Consider the following 17795-nt stretch of genomic DNA (forward strand, 5'->3'; position numbering starts at 1 on the left):
ATAATCGCTTATTACTGTACAAAGATTCATTGAAAAGTACAGGTACTCGGAAGTCGATCAAGGCTCAGACACATACTTGAGATGGTCGAGAAATTATTTCCCAATTCAAGAAACAAAGAACATCATATTTACACATTTGAAGAATTCAAGATCGGGAATCAAAACTTCCAAATTCCAAAATCAAGAGTCAACACGATAGGTAACTGGAGATCGAGATTTCTCTCCAGAGCCCAGAATAACATATGTTGCATATGCATTTTAGGCATACCTAAGAGCATTGCATCCATAACATCGCATATATGTATATCTTTGCAGGTTTTATCTAGAGCCAATTTTAACTTCGCAACGAAGGATATTGGACTCAAAATGACACAATTTGCTCGAGAATAGATTTTAACTTCACGATGAAGGATATTTGACTCGAAGCCAAACTTTACAACGAATGGGTCATCCACGGTTTCAACTTCACGACGAAGGGAATCGTGTCCACCCGCAACATACAATACTTGGATTTCAACTTCACGACGAAGGATATTCAAGTCAAGACTCAACTTTATGACGAAGGGGCCATCCGCGATTTCAATTCCACGACGAAGGATATCAACCCACATATCCACGATTTCAACTCTACGATGGAGGATATCATGTTATTTGAGGCTCAACTTCACGATGAAGGGGCTTCCCAGTTTCAGAGCCAATTTCAACTTCACAGCGAAGGATATTGGACTCAAGACAACACAAGCTCAACTTCTCAATGAAGGGGCGACTGATTGTCAACAAACAACTTTTCAGTTTCATTCAGAGTCAATTTCAACTTCACAGCGAAGGATATTGGACTCGAGACAACACAAACTCAACTTCACAGTGAAGGGGCGGCTGGCTATCAACAAACAATTTCCCAGTTCCATAACCAATTTTAACTTCACGGTGGAGGATATTGGACTTGGAGCAATGCAACTTACATTGTATTTCAACTTCACGACGAAGGATATCCAATTACCAGGCTCAACTTCACGACGAAGGGGCCACCCACGGTTTCAACTTCATGACGAAGGGAATCGTGCACACAAGCAGCATCCATCTCTAGATTGGATTTCAACTTCACGACAAAGGATATCCAACTCAAAAAAGGAGTGTCTCTCAATAAACATCTCAGTTTCAGATTCAATTTCAACTTCACGGCGAAGGATATTGGCCTCGAAACAGCACAATTTACATTGGATTTCAACTTCACAACGAAGGATATCCAATTCCCCGACTCAACTTCACGACGAATGGGCCATATACAATTCTAAATTCACAATAAAGGGTATGGTACCTCAACAGATTGACCCAACTTCACGACGAATGAGTCATCTGTAGTATAGTAACACCAAAGCCTTCGGGTCAAGCTTCAGCTTAACGGTTCAGAGGCTACTTGCCAAGGATTTTTGAGTTCGATTTCAACTTCACGATGAAGGATATCATGCTGAGAAGTTTCCAGTTCAACTCGACCTCGCGGCGAGGGAGTCACTTTGACAAATCAATCTCAATATCGGATTTTAACTCTACGACAGAGGATGTTCGATATAGACAAAATTTGTGTCTTGTAATCTTTGCTCCATTTTCGTTACACGATAATGAGCAAAGAGGGGCAGCTGAAGACACCAAAATTTATCCTTTAATATTATATAATATATTTACATTATAATTTATATTATATAATATATTTTTTATTTTTTATTACATATGGTGCATATATATTTACATACATATTTGTTACATTTACATGCCCATCAAATATTTATAAACCCTATTAGCCCACTTCTGTCTAACCCAATAAGAAACCTTAAGGTAGATTAGGGTTTCTAATATTCCAGTGCTATTTTTGGGGTCACTTGAAGACTCTCCAAGCATCGCACTCCTCTCCCATAACCACACAGCTGCCCGAGATTCACGACAACGCCAACACCCACAACAAACCAACAACTCAGTTAGAGTTTCATTCGGAGTAAAACTCTTAAAAATAGGACTCATGTAGGCTATAAATAAGTTGTAATCAACATACAATGAACACACACGATTACCAGAGAATATTACGCACAAAATAGGCACAAAAATCACATAAAGCACAAAAAGCGTTGTAAAGTCATTCGGAATAAGAAAAATAAAAAGGTAGAAATTTTGTTACCTTTGTTTCATTTTGATGGTTGCTTGCATGTCGTTGTTGTTGAGTTTTTGAATCCCAAAAAACATTTTTCGACCAATGAACGAAGTGAGGCCATTATTTTCTAAATCTATGTCCTAGATCTACGCTTTTCTGAGAGGATTTTTGAAAAACCACTTTGCTTTTCGGATTGTGGAAAGAAAAGGCTCTTTAAAAATATGGGTTTTGTGGTGGACCACCGCCGATGAGCGATGGCTGGCACCGATCTACGGTGGTCGGCGAGACGGTGGTCACCATTGTTCTGGAAAACGCGACCCTTGTTCTTCATTCATGAAGAACAGAGGAGAGAAACTAGAGAAAGGGGGAGGGCTCTCATTGGTTTGAGAAAAGAAATGAGAAATTATAATTTTTTTTAGTTTTATACCAAGCCCGATCCAGCCCGCCGACCCGACCCATGGGGCATAAGACCCGCGCGTTTTGCTTTAAAGAAGGGTTAACTGTGTTTTTTGGTCCCCTTTTCTTTAAAAACTTCCATTTCGGTCCCAAAATTGAATTTATACTCCAATTTCCTTTTGATTTGGCTACTTGATTTGTTTTCATATTCAATTTAGTCCCCTATTAAAGTCAATGCGTGTGTTGTTATTTTAATTTTATTTATTCATCTATTCATTTATTTTATTATTTAATATACTATATTTATTATTTATTTTATTAGTATTATGGTATATTACATATATATTCTATTCTTATTATTATTGATTTTTCCATTATTTATTTATTTATTATTATTATTACCTTTTAGTATTTTATTCTATTATACATACATTTTTATATTTGTATATATTTTATTTTATTATTTTATTTATATTATTTATTTATTTTCATTGTGTTTTTAGTTTCTTTTCTCTTATTATTATTTTCCTTTTTTAAAACACTTTACCTTTTTTATTATTCTTGTATATATTTTATCTTCATTTATTTTATTTTATTCAATTTCATTTTTTTTCATGTTTGTTTCATCCATTTATTTTCTGTTTATTCTTATTCGTTTCATTTATTTCTTTGGTTTACTCTTTAGTTTTGTTACTTCCTTTTATTATTATTATTTTCTCTTAACATCTTATTTTAATTTTTTAAGGGTATTTCCGTAAACTATCTAAGGTAAGTAATTGAGATCGTATTTTTTACCTTTTAATTTAAAGTTACAATTTTCTTAATTTAAGACAATTGAAAATTACGTAGTACCAAAAGGGCGGTTCAAGGGTGCTAATCCTTCCTTGACCGTAACCGACTCCCGAGCCCGACACATTTCTGGTAAGATGCAGACCAGATAAGAATTAAGGTATATGATTTACCTATTTGTTTTAAAATAAAAGATCGGTGGCGACTCCAAATCCATTTCCCTAAGTCGAAGCCCAATTCTGGACCCACCTGAAAGACGGTTCCGACACGTATCATATCGAACGTATTCATGAATTACAAGTTATACCATATTTAATATTTGAATTAAAAGGAAATCAAATAATATCCTTTTTTAATTCAGAATATCAAAAAAGATAAGTTTTACTTAAGGAAAATATTTAATTCACAATGGGTAAAATATTTGCAAATCCCCAATTCCAATGGATTCAACAAACTTGGATTTGCACCCCTACGATTACATGCAAGGCACAATATAAACTCAAATCATTCAATAATTAAAAAAATGGTTTGTGTATATAAACCATTTCCTTTGCTTGATATCCCATCAATGTGGGATATGGGGTTTTCCTATTTTCCTTACACAACATAATTCACATGCACCCTACTTTGAGCATCAATTTCTCATTCATCACTCAATTGTTTTGAGCAGATGCGATACCGTTGTAAAGATCTCACTTAGTAGAATATGAATCAGTAAATTCATTATTCGATTCTTCATCTTTACACTTAGAAAAATGCTCCAAAGTTTTCAATTTATCACATTTTTCCCAACAACTCTCTCTATCCTTTTAGACACCTCTGAATAGATAATTTCGTTCACTAGAGTTTCAAGGAATTTATATCTTCTAGTCACGAGTCTTTGAATCAGTCACAAAGTATGGACAAGATATCTGACAGGTCTTAGCAGGGCAAAATCCAATATCTAACGATCAGATTTTTCTAACCCATTAGCCTACGAATGGTCATCATTACTCTATCCTTAACAATATCCATTAAGATCATTATAAATATTTGGGTAAATTACACACTTACTTACTGAATTTTACTCGCTCCTATTTCACTTTATGTACTTTCAATTTTTTTTTTCAATTTGCTCCCTGAACTTTAGACATGGAACTTTTTTGGTCACTCAAGCGTTAAATTTCTAACGGCGTTATGACATTGCTATTTTAATTGAAAAAAATAAAAGTATGGTGAGTAAAATAGGAGAGAGAGTAAAGTTCAGTGAGTAAACATGTGATTTATCTTTTTAATTATAAGTCCTATGTGGCATTTTTTATTAAAATAAGCAACGTGAGCACCCCGTTATTGAGTAAACGGTCGAGTGACCAAAAAAGTTCAATGTCTAAAGTTTGGTGAGCAAATTAAAAAAATTAAAAGTACGGTGAGTAAAATAAGAGAGAGAATAAACTTTAACAAGTAAGCGTGTAATTTACCCTAAATATTTATACCTCTTAGCCCCACCGGAGAGGACTTCTTCTCTCCATGCTCTTATTTAGACAAATCATCTTATTCCTCACATTATCTTGACCATTCTACAACAGAAGATCACCAACTAACAGTCAACCTCCACCGATCATAATTCTCCGCTCAAATTAAAAGATGAATGGATAACAAGAAACAGAATTAATTTGTTCACAACAACTAATAACATTTTACATTTAATTGAATTCTTCTAGTTAATTAAATCAATTAAAATTTTCTTATTGATTAATTTTAATTGTTGAATCACAAAACAAATGGGATGGAGACGTGAAATTTCGAAGGTGTCACATCATCAACTATAAAAAATTATGAAAAACATATTAATTATTAAACATTGTGAAAATTATTAAATATATATAAATATTTTCTTTATCTTTTTTGTTACGGTATTTGTAGAAGGCTTAATTAGAAAATAAGTGTCTAAATTATATAATTTTTCTTTAAATATGTGTCTAAATTTTTTTGAATCATTCAAGTGTCTAGCATTACAAATGTTATCAGTTTAGGTACCTCGATCGTAGCGACCGTAAAAAAACTCAGTTATGTGACATGTGTCACATTTATAGAATTTTGAAATTTTTAATTTTTAAAATATAAAAATATTATTAAAAAAATCTTCCCCAACCCGCGTCTCCCCTCTCTTTCCCCTGCTTGTTTTTCATTCTTCAATGACCAAACAGTCAAAGGCCAAATGGCCGACTAAATGGCCAAACGGCCGGCTAAACAATTGATTACCACGATTGATCAAAGGGATTTAAGGAATTAAGTGTTTGAGATTTTAGGGATTAGAGATTGAAGCGTAGAGATTTCAGAATTTTGGGTTTTGAGATCATAGAAAGGGTTATGACAGGTCAGTAGGTGGTCGATGATGTATGCGTGGCCGTTTTTGACGGATGGGTGGTCAGAGATGATCAGTAGTTGGAGCAAAAGGGACTAAAATAAGAGATTTTAAGAATTTAGGGTTATTTTTCAAATTTTCAAATTTGAAGGTTTTTATAAAAAAATATTAATTTTATGTTATTTAAAATAAATTTTCAACAAAAATATAAATATGATACGTTTTGGTTTTTTAACGGTCGTTACGGATGGGGAACCTAAAGTAGTAATGTTTGTAACGTTAGGCACATAAATAATAATAAAAAAGTTTGGGCACCTACATAGAAAAAAGTATATTTTAGACCCTTGTTTTCAAATTAAGCATATGTGGTAAAAAAATTGCAAATTAAGTTAACAGAAATCAACGACCATCCTCATTTCTTTCGGATCATACGAATTAAACTCAAAGTTTTGTTAATCATCATAGAAAAAGGGAAAAGTTTATAGCTGTTAATGAATCCGAAAATGTCTCCAATATCTCGAATTACAGAGGTAATTCAGCTTTCTAATTCCTACATTTTTTCTTTTACTTTGAAAATTTCTTGGTTTGAGATTTCTACTGTTTTCTGCCATCAGAATTTGAACAAAAGAACTAATTCTAAACAAAGAAATGTAACTTGTATCGCTGTATAATCAATCTTCTTTCAAGATCTTATGAAATTCCCTTTGAATGGGTTTTAATGCAGTTTCCTTTTGGTTGATTTTCGAGAACTGTAAAGCTTTAGTAGCAAAAGAGTAGGGGTGGGAGAGACTTTTTCTTTGTGAAATGTGGAATGAGTTTAATGTAAAACAAAAGAAAGCTATGGGAAGCTATATAATTGCAGGTTTTTGTCAAGTATGTTATTGTCCTTATTGAGCAGGCGCTTCTTGGATGCTGATTCCAGGCAAGTTTAACATTTTTTTCATCCCCTGTTAATACTCATTTTAGTATATTTTAATATTGATAGCTTTATGATCTCGTTTTAGATCTAAACATCTAGTGACTCTGAGGTTGAACTTGCTTCTAGTCAGGTTGATAGTGTTGTGGTTTCCTTTTCCGAATTGTTCTTTGTTTTTTGGTCGAATGTGTGCTCCTGGTTTAATTTGCTTTAGGATATGTGCATAATAATGTGGTTAGGGACGCCTATGGATTCACTGTGAGACCTCAAAACATACAAACATATCGAGAGTACGTTAATATCTACAAGGTACAAATTTCCATCGAGGTTTAATTGTTGTATTCTAATGAGACGCTGCTTGCATTTAATCAAATATATATGGTCAGTTTTGGGTTATTGATATAATAATTCATTTTTCCAGGAAGAGGAAGCGGAAAGATTAGAGAAATGGAGGATCTTCCTCGAACTTCATGCAAAACATACTGAACAATGCCCTTCCGAAGAGGAAGATAGTAAAACCTTGCAAGGTGAAGCTCCTGTGGTGAAATATAGGGGCTTTCTTCAGGAAGAAAATAAAGAGACCTTAACTGCGGAAGCTTGTGAGGCAAATGAATTGGCTTCTATTGAGGCAAACGAAGAGACTGCTTCTAAGAAGCAACACGAGGTGACATTGCAGACTGAAGGTACACAATTTAATAAAGATGCTGCTTTGGAGGAGGAATGTAAGGTGATGCTGCAAGGTGAAGCAATTAAAGTGAAAGAGGAGGTTGATTCTCCAGAAAAAAGTAAGGATACTTCAGAGACTGAAGCCATCAAGATAGAAGAAGATGGTGCTTCAGAGAGGAGCAAGGAAGGAGATGTTCCAAGTGTGAAGCATGATTCTGCTAGTTCAATAGAAAGTGTAAGAAAAAAGCCTCATACTGCTGGTTCATCGAAAAGTGAAACAGGAAAGCGAAGTTTTGTTTATTCAATGGAGAATGCAAGAGAAAAGGAGGTGCAGCTTATAGAAGAAACGAAGACACGTAAGGTCCACAGATGGGCTAAGACCAGACCAGCCCTTTGTGCCATTGAGAATTTGATGAGTTCAAAGGTTAAGAGAAAGAATATGAATGGAACAAGATGCCATCTTCCATCAAGAAAAGAGGGAAGACTTTCAGAAGGAGAATCTCAGGATAAGTTTGAGGGAAAGGTATGTGTTCATGAGATCTCAGCTAGAGAAGGAAGTATTACAGACAATGGGGATTATGACGAATCCTTTTTCCCTTGGAAAGAGGAGCTGCAGAGCCTTGTTCATGGAGGAGTGCCAAAGGATCTAAGAGGGGAGGTGAGGTTGAAATTAATCTGTTTGTTACCATCTTCATATTTATTTGTTGAAAAATGCAGTCTTATAATAATATCATTGCAGGTATGGCAAGCTTTTGTAGGCGTTAAGGCTCGGCGAGTGGAGAGATATTACGACGAATTGCTAGCTAAAGAAAACCATGATGCTGATCAACTTAGTAACTCATCCGGTGTGTTTGCAAAATGGAGAAATCAGATTGAGAAGGTCATTAGATGCATGCTACTTGGAATTTATTGTTCAATCTTTTCAATTCCTAGGTTCTACATCTTTTTCTTTATGAAGTTTGCTCACATTTCTCCCTAGGCTAACTTGTCTGATTATTTTTCAGGATATACCGCGGACTTTTCCTGGTCATCCAGCTCTGAATGATCATGGAAGGGATTCCTTGAGGCGTTTACTTTTAGCATATGCTCGGCATAATCCATCTGTTGGATATTGTCAGGTAATTGATGAATAAAGGTTCTTTTTATGAAAAAAATGGCACTTGATGCTGCCAGGATTGAACCCTTTTACTCGAATGTCCAACACTCTACCAATAGACCACGAGGGCTAATCAAATTAAAAGATATTTTTCTCTGAATATTGTTGAACTGACACTTATGTTTTAGTATTACCTTTAATTGATTTCTCTCTTTCAAACTTGCCCAGTATTAGGGGCACTTTTTTACCTAAATCAATTGAAACCTGCATTTACTTTTCATGATTGTGGGTCCGGATCACAGTTCTTTCTCTCGTACTCGTGCTTTATTTGCACTCTTATGTTCTATAGAATCTAAGGAAGTTTTATTTAGAATCTAAAAGTTCGTTCAATTTCTTTTTTCTTCCCTTCATTTCAGAAATGCAGTTACTTTATAAGCACAGCGCAACAAGATCATTGTTCTATTGATTGATAAATTTTGTTACCTTGAGAACATCTCTATGTTCTAAAACTATGACTGTGCTTATGTTAAAATTAAAATTTTCACCTCACCGGTGGATCAAGCTACTTGCTAGTAGTATACACAAGTCTTGACTCTCTTAAAGGAAAGGTTTGAGCAAAAAGTTTTAAGTGCAACTTGCGATACCAAATATTGTTGATAAAGAGTAAACAACATAGTGGAGAAGAAAATGAACTCTTTTTTATTATATATTGTGAATGGTGAAAATACATCTTTTTATAGGAAAAGTTAGGAGTAAGTTTTCTATTAGAAGTAAATTACTTAGTAGTTATTCTTATCTATCTTTCTAAGAGTTAGTGTTATATTAAAATACTAACTTATCTATTGCATAACCTACACTCCCCCTCAAGTTGGGGAGTAAATGTTGAAAAGACCAAACTTGGATATAATCTTATCAAAGGTAATTCTTGGAAGTGCTTTGGTGAGAATATCTGCTAATTGATTCTTCGTTGAATCATAATTGAGCTTCACTGTTCCACCATTCACCTTTTAAGAGATGAAATGTCTGTCAATCTCCACATGCTTCGTTCGGTCATGATGAACTGGATTCTTTGCAATACTTATTGCAGATTTACTGTCACTTTGAAGTTCAAACCATTTGTTGGCATATAACCCCAGCTCAGTTAACATTCATTGAAGCCAAATTCCTTCGCAAATTCCAAGTGCCATTGCTTTAAATTCTTCTTCTGCACTACTTCGAGACACCACCGCCTGTTTTTTGCTTCTCCAAGTAACCAGATTTCCCCAAACAAATGAACAATAACCAGTTGTAGATCTTCTATCCGTTAATTCACCTGCCCAGCTTGAATCCGAAAAAATTCTTACTGTTCTATCATCACTCTTTCTAAAAATTAATCCATGTCCTGGTGTCATTTTCAAGTATCTTAGAATTCTATTCACAGCCTCTAAATGTTCTTCTCTTGGATCATTCATATATTGACTCACTATACTGACAGGGAACGCAATATCAGGTCTAGTAAGTGATAAATAAATTAGTTTACCTACCAGCCTTTGATACTATTCTTTGTTCACAGGACTTCCCAATTCTTCTCTCCTTAGCTTCAGATTTGCTTCCATGGGTGTTTCAGCCGGCTTACATCCCGTCATTCCAGTTTCTGATAGTAGATCAAGGATATATTTCCTTTGGTTTATCAATATTCCTTCTTTTGACCTTGCAACCTCCATGCCTAAAAAATACCGTAAAGTTCCCAAGTCTTTGGTTTCGAACTCCTTTGCCAGTAGCTTTTTCAATATTTCTATCTCCATACAATCATCACCTGTTAGAATGATATCATCCACATAGACAATCAAAATTGCCTTTTTGTTGTTTGAAGATGTTTTGACAAATAAAGTGTGATCTGATTGACATTGCTTGTAACCATCTTGAATAATCACCTTTGTAAATCTGTCAAACCAGGCTCTTGGAGATTGCTTAAGTCCATACAAGGACTTTAGTAATCTACATGCTTTTCCTGTATTACTCTTCACACCTGGTGGAATTCGTATATATACTTCCTCCTCCAAGTTTCCATTTAGAAATACGTTTTTGATGTCTAACTGATGAAGCACCCAATTCTCATTAACTGCTAATGACAGTAACACTCTCACAGTGTTTAGTTTTGTTACCGGAGCATACGTTTCATGATAATCAACTCCAAAAGATTGAGTGAATCCTTTCGCCACAAATCTCGCCTTATATCTTTCAATGCTACCATCAACTTTGTATTTTACCGTGAATACCCATTTGCAGCCGACTGGTTTTTTATCTTTCGGAAGATCAACTATAATCCAAGTATTGTTGTTTTCCAGTGCTTTTAATTCCTCTTCTACTTCCTTTTTCCACTTGGGATCTTTCAATGCTTCTTCCACCGTATCTGGAACAGTAATGCTATCTACACTTGCTGTAAAGTTCTTAAAACAAGGCGTTAGCTTTCCATATGCAACAAATCTCTCAATTGGATAATTTCTTCATTTTCTTACTCATTTCCTTTGAGCAATCGGCAAGTCATTATCATCAATTAAAACATTTAATTCAGTGGAAGAACTCTGATTACCTTCTTCATTCTCCAAAGGATTCTCGTTCGGTTCCGGTTCATGACAGTGTCCATGCTGTGTGGGAGACTCGAGATTAGGTTCAGGGATTGATTTAGAAATTGGTTTTTGTCGTCTCTTATAAATCTACAACTCGGATTGAGGTATTTGAGGCGAAGTGATATGTTGATTATGCAGAGGTAAATGTGTTTCGGTGAACTGGTTTGACAAGGATACGTTTTCTGGGTTCGATAGTGTTGTTTGGTATGGCTGTAGCGATTTTGTAGGCTTATTTGACTGGTTTGACGGTGCTGGTTGATCAAAAAGAGCTGGCTGCAAATCAAGTGACAATTGTTGTGAGTCAATAAACTGATATTCATTATATTACTCCCCCTGAATAGCAGTTTTAAGGAAAAAAAAGTGTTTTTTCAAAGAAAGTAACGTCCATAATAATAAAGAATTTCTTTGTACGAGGATAATAACACCGAAAACCCTTTTGAGTCGATGAATAATCCAGAAACACACACCGAAATGCTCGAGGATCTAATTTGGACCTGAAAGAAACATTGTTATGAACGAACACAGTACAACCAAAAACTCTAAGGGGTAACAATGAAGTCATCGGTTTAAAATTGGGAAAAAATTGAAGAAAAACATCTCTCGGACACTTAAATTGTAACGGTTTTACTAGGGAGACGGTTAATCAAATAAGTGGCAGTTTCCCCCAAAAATAGTTAGGAACATTTGTGGAAAAAAGTAGAGACCGAGTAACCTCAAGAAGATGCCTGTTTTTTCGCTCAGCAATCCCATTTTGTTGAGGAGAATTGACACACGAAGTAAGATGAATAATCCCGGTTTCCTGAAAGAAAGAACCTAAAGCATTGGCAAAATACTCACTACCATTGTCAGAATGAAACATTTGGATTGAACACTGAAATTGGGTTCCAACCATCTTATGGAACCGTTTAAATATTTCACAAGCTTCAGATTTGGTTTTCATGAGAAATGTCCAGGTAGTACTAGTATGATCATCAATAAATGAAATAAACCAATGAAACCCATGTAAAGATGCGACCCGATATGGTCCCCAAATATCACTATGGATCATGGTAAATGGTTTGGACGGTTTATATGGAGAAGGTAGATAAACACTCCTAGTTTGTTTAACAAGTGGACAAATATCACAAGAAAAAGATTTTGGACTCTTATTGACAAACAAATGTGGAAACAATTTTGCAAGATAAAAGAAATTGGGATGTCCTAAACGAAAATGCAATAATATAACATCGGTTGAAGGTTCAAGTAAAGGAAATTGTTGTATAACATGGTAGGAAGTAGATGGGTGGGAAAATAAAGTTGCTGGAAGTAGGTAAAGACCCCCACAAAGCCTAGAACTGCCAATCACTTTCCCCGAGCTAGAATCCTGAAATTCACAAAAATCAAAGTTAAATTTCGTGATACAGCATAAATCGGCAGACAACTTGCTAATGGAGATAAGATTACAAGTAAGATTGGGAACATAAAGAACATGAGATAACAAAATGTCCTGATTTATTCGAATAGACCCATGACCGGCAACACCGGATAGAGAACCATCAGCTGTTCGAATATTAGAGATAGACGAGTCGGCATGAAAAGTGTGAAAGAGCCGAAGATCACTTGTCATATGATCACTTGCACCAGAATCCACAACCCAAGTAGGAGTGGTGGATGTATTAGCTAAAGTAGCAGAAGGAATTTTACCTGCAGGTACTGATTGGGAATGAGTGTTTAACTGACTAAAAAACTGCTGCAACTCTTCCATTTGTTTTTTAGTAAACGAACTTCCTTGTAAATCAGTATTCACAGCACAGTTTTCTTGAGTATCACGTTGTTGATGCTGTTTTGAAAACTTCCCATCAGTAGGCTTGCCATGTAATTTCCAACAGGAATCCTGCAGATGGCCAACTTTCTTACAATAGTCACACCAAGGTCTCCCTTTCTTTGGCCGAGTAGTAGTTTGAGAGTGAGGGATATAATTGTCACCATTCAATCGGTGACAGGTGATAGAGGCTGAAGAAACATCAGAATGGGGTGAATTAATGAGGATTTCCGAAGTGACCTCCGATGAAGAAGTGGTGGAATTCATGATCGACGGCTAGATTTAGGGTAAAAAAGAAAAAGAAAAAAATCGGCTAGATTTAGGTGAAGGATCGGCCACCTAGCTGATACCATGTTGATAAAGAGTAAACAACATAGTGGAGAAGAAAAGAAACTCTTTTTTATTATATATTGTGAATGGTGAAAATACATCTTTTTATAGGAAAAGTTAGGAGTAAGTTTTCTATTAGAAGTAAACTACTTAGTAGTTATCCTTATCTATCTAACTTTCTAAGAGTTAGTGTTATATTAAAATACTAACTTATCTATTGCATAACCTACAAATATCAAATGGGGTTACATAGCATGGTATGATTAATTATTTTATATTAGTTACCCTTATTCATATTAAACACATGCAGGCAATGAATTTCTTTGCTGGATTATTGCTTCTTCTTATGCCCGAGGAAAATGCCTTTTGGTAGGTTCAGGTAACTTTTCATAAAATATTGGTTTCTATCTAGAGTATATTTTCTGCGTTCTACCTTGGAATGATTTGCTATCTAATTCTCTTCTGCTAATTACTATACAATGGCTTATGGGCACATGCATGCTCATTATTCAAGAATACCTCGGTCAGCTTTAAAGATTGATTTCTTTCAATGTATTTGTAGGACCTTGGTGGGCATTATTGATGACTACTTTGATGGGTACTATACAGAGGAAATGATAGAATCCCAGGTTTTTAATCTGTTACATTCTTTTATGATACATCGTGTTCCTTAAAATTCTCTAGTTTCTTAGAAGTTTTGAGTCTATATACACGTTCACAAACATGCTGATATTGCAGTATTTCTAAATGGATGCCATCTTTCAGTATTGCAGTTTCTTTCAATTCTAAATATTTTTATTTTCTTAGGTTGATCAACTTGTATTTGAAGAGTTGATGCGTGAAAGATTTCCTAGATTGGGTTTGTTTACTTTTCAACTTTCCTCTATCTATTATCTTCTCATTCCTCATGTGAAACAATATGGGTGATTTTCTATTTCATGTCTCTTAATGCTGCAGTCAATCATCTGGATTACTTGGGAGTGCAGGTGGAATGGATTTCTACACCATGGTTTCTTTCAATTTTCGTAAATATACTTCCTTGGGAAAGCGGTAAGATTTAAATGTAGTGCTAGAAATTAAATCCCCACCCCCACAAAAGAAAAAAAAAATAAAAACTTCAGTCAAAATGCTTGGTTCCTACTAGTCAACGTTTTTTTATTAGACATCATGTTTACCTTGTGATGGATTTCTTGGTCTCCAGTTCTTCGAATTTGGGATGTGATTCTATTTGAAGGAAGTCGTGTTATGCTATTTCGAACGGCCCTTGCTTTAATGGAGCTACATGGTATTCAGATTTAGTATTTATAAAATACGTGAAGCATTAAATGTGGATGATGAATTCAAAAGCAGTCTAGTTACATGAAGTTTACTGCAGCTCCTGCCATAGTTACAACTAAGGATGCTGCGGATGCTATCACTTTGCTGCAATCCCTTGCAGGCTCAACGTTTGACAGCAGCCAACTTGTTTTGACAGCCTGCATGGGGTTCTTAGCTGTGACTGATGATAAATTAAATAAATTGAGAGAAAAGCATAGACAAACCGTGCTAATGATTGTCGGAGAAAGAGCTAAAGGATCTCAAGTTTCAGAAGATTCAAAACGAATTGCTTCTAAGCTGTATAGTTTTAAGCAAAATCGTGGACAGGATGAAACAGATCCTGCTGACGATGACAGAAACATGTTTAAGTTGGAGCCCCGTTTCTCTGGTCTGGATGAATTGCTCTGTAGCCTAAATTCAGATTTAGAAGTTGGGACCTTTCCATCTCTTCAGGATCAGGTGCTTTTCTGTGTTTTCCTTCTTAGCACTTGTGTGCTGCATTTCTAATATTGTAGGAACTATTCACCAATGATACCCGTTTTATATTTCATGACCATGTACCACTGATTGTATGTGCTGAATATTGTATTGATTTAGTAAGTCCCATGAGTATTTGATGTTTGCTTGCCAAAAATTTAGTTTGAGTTGCAGACCTCCAGAGATGTGAATATAGAAAACTACAACATAATCTTGAATAACCTGGGTAGAAGAATTTTGATTTAGTTCTTTGTCAACATTTGGACAAACCACAAAACATCTATGCTGTTGGATATTGCAATATAAGAACATTGGTGAAAGACCTTTAACTACAGTGCATGAACTTGAGTGATGGTATGATTGGCGAATGTCCAGTGGCTTAGTCATATTACTTAATAAAGGCTTAACAGTATTCTGCTATTTTAACCAATCTCATCAGTAATGCATTTCTAACCTAATAAACATGACTAAGCTGTAATTATATTCATGCTCACTGAGGTTATCCTTGATTTTCCAACAGTGTTTCACTTGTAATTAATTGGATGGATATGAATCATCACCATTCAACTCCTTTGAGATTTCAATCATTAACAGTTTATGAGCAGGTTGATAGGATGAAGATTGAGTTGTGTACGTTGCTTGAGGAAAAAAGAGCTGCTGTACTCCGGTTAGTATATTATACAGTTGATGATCTTTTTCTCGAATATTCTATTTTGAAGTGCCATGTGGCTCTGCTTTTTACGATGATGGCAATATAGTAACTGAGTCTAGGTCAAGTAATGCAGTTTCCGCATGCAATTTATTGACCAGTTTCCGCCATGCAATTTATTGACCAGCTAACTCATATCAATTATGAACTTTCTCATTAAGGTGCATGGATGGCTGTATCTAGTAACTCAGCTTTCTCCTTTTAGAGAAGCATGGCATTTAGCCGTCTTGAATTGTCGAGTCTTTTCATCTGATACATTGCTTTTTGTCATCATATATATGAAATAAAGCGTCATATCTGGCAATCATCTCATCATTTCGGGGAGTTACTTTACTCAAGATAGCCATTGAAGAAAGTGCTCTCGAGGAATTAGAATTAGCAATCTGTTTCAAAATTAGGAATGAATCCCATATGACCATGTTCATGTTTTCTTTGCATGTAATATTTCTGATACCTCTGTGAACTTCTATAACCTATCATTTATGCATAACTGCGGGCTCTGTTCTTTTCCAGAGCTGAGGAGCTTGAGATAGCACTTACGGAGCTGGCCAAAGAAGATAATCGACAAGAATTGAATGCAAAGTTATATGTAAATTTATTTATATGAATATGCTAGACCTTCCAAGCTTGTAACTTGTTCACTGGAGATACTTGATTGTTCTGTGAGCTTTACTCAAGTTGCTTGCAGGATTTGAGGTTTATTGATAATGCTGCAGATTGAACAGTTAGTGCAAGAGGTGGCTGATCTACACCAAGCTCTTGCTGTTAAGAAAGAGCAGGAAGCTGCAGTGGTTAAGGTATAATTTTTCTTCTTCTAGGATGCATTGAAAATGCATTTTTCATGAACTATTTCGAGTCCTCAAGTGATTTTTAGATTCTATGTGCCACAGGTTTTGGTGCACCTGGAGCAGGAACAAAAGGTACTCGAAGTTGCTCGCAGAAATGCAGAGAAAGAGGCAGCTGCCCTGAGAGAAGCAAATTCCGTGCTTCAGGTTCTTGTTTTTTTCTTCTTCTTGATGTCTGATAAAAAAATGATTTTTAATTCAATTGATTAATTCATAAGAAGTTACACTGATATATATATACACACAAATAGTAGACCAAACTTAGGAAACTCTAGATTAGGAAACTAACTAATTATAGGGATGTTGACCCAAAACTATGGCCTTAGGGATTATAAATACTGAGATATTTGCAGTATCTCCTAAATAATTACACACAATCTTCCTTAGTTAGGAAACTAATTTTTGACACTCCACTTCAAGCTGGGAAGTGGATATCATCAATTCTTAGCTTACTTGCTAGTTTCTGAAAATACTTCCCATGTAATCCCTTGGTAAGTATATCTATGAGTTGATCACCAATGGTACAGAAGGACTACAAATCAGGCCACTGTCAAGTTTCTCTTTTATAAAATGCGTGTCAACTTCAATGTGCTTCGTTCTGTCATGTTGGACCGGATTATGTGCAATATTGATGTAGATTTATTATCACAATATAGTTTCATTGGATCTTACCACTTGACTTTCAAATCCTCCAAAATAATTTTCAGCCATAACAACTCACAAATCCCAAGTGTCATAGCCCAAAATTCAGTTTCTGTCCTGGATCTAGCCACAACATTCTATTTTTTTGTTCCTCCAAGTCATAAGGTTACCTCCTAAGAAAGTGCAATAACCTGAGGTTGATCTTCTATCAACTACAAACCCTACATAATTTGCATCAGTATAAACTTCAAGATTTAGCTTCTCCCCTTTCTTGAATAAAATTCCTCTGCCTGGTGTGCCCTTTAGGTATTGTAGGATCTGATTCACAGCCCTAATATGTGATTCTTTGGGGTTGTGCATGAATTGTCTTACAACATCAACTGCATAAGCAATATCAGGTTTAGTATGTGACAAGTAGATAAGCTTTCGCACAAGTATCTGGTATCTGATAAGAGCCTTTGTCAACTGCTTCATCTTCTAGTGCATCTCCAAGTCTGTGATTAACTTCTATAGGCATCTCTGTTGGTTTGCATCCCAACTTGCCCACCTCTGTCAACAAATCTATTACATAATTTTGCTAAGATATAAAGATCCCTTCTTGAGAATGTGCCACTTAAATACCAAGAAAATACTTTAGTCTACCAAGCTCTTTGACTTCAAATTCCTTTACTAAGCACTTCTTTAGATTCTTCATTCATTCCAAATAATCCCCTGT

The 17795-nt window shown here is 35.3% G+C and overlaps 1 protein-coding gene across 2 annotated transcripts in view; it reads left to right on the forward strand.

Moving 5' to 3' along the window:
* The first annotated feature begins 6250 nt into the window (after positions 1-6250).
* Positions 6251-17795, forward strand: part of LOC120154647 (EVI5-like protein) — a 35013-nt gene continuing 23468 nt past the window's right edge. The window contains exons 1-16 of one of the 2 annotated variants that reach the window (XR_005518896.1): positions 6251-6594; positions 6828-6897; positions 7010-7487; positions 7545-7912; positions 7994-8134; positions 8259-8372; positions 13401-13459; positions 13653-13719; positions 13898-13949; positions 14048-14140; positions 14292-14375; positions 14466-14866; positions 15490-15551; positions 16107-16175; positions 16310-16390; positions 16468-16585. Coding sequence is in view for 1 of the 2 variants with exons in the window: in XM_039166325.1 (XP_039022256.1) it covers positions 6548-6594; positions 6828-6897; positions 7010-7487; positions 7545-7912; positions 7994-8134; positions 8259-8372; positions 13401-13459; positions 13653-13719; positions 13898-13949; positions 14048-14140; positions 14292-14375; positions 14466-14866; positions 15490-15551; positions 16107-16182; positions 16310-16390; positions 16484-16585 (2295 nt within the window). In the remaining variant the exon portion in view is untranslated. Of the gene's footprint in view, positions 6595-6827; positions 6898-7009; positions 7488-7544; positions 7913-7993; positions 8135-8258; positions 8373-13400; positions 13460-13652; positions 13720-13897; positions 13950-14047; positions 14141-14291; positions 14376-14465; positions 14867-15489; positions 15552-16106; positions 16183-16309; positions 16391-16467; positions 16586-17795 lie in introns of both variants that reach the window. The other variant, XM_039166325.1, reaches the window with a different exon arrangement.

The sequence above is a fragment of the Hibiscus syriacus genome, unplaced genomic scaffold, assembly GCF_006381635.1.
Source record: "Hibiscus syriacus cultivar Baekdansim isolate YM2019G1 unplaced genomic scaffold, ASM638163v2 tig00002840_pilon, whole genome shotgun sequence".
NCBI lineage: Eukaryota > Viridiplantae > Streptophyta > Magnoliopsida > Malvales > Malvaceae > Hibiscus > Hibiscus syriacus.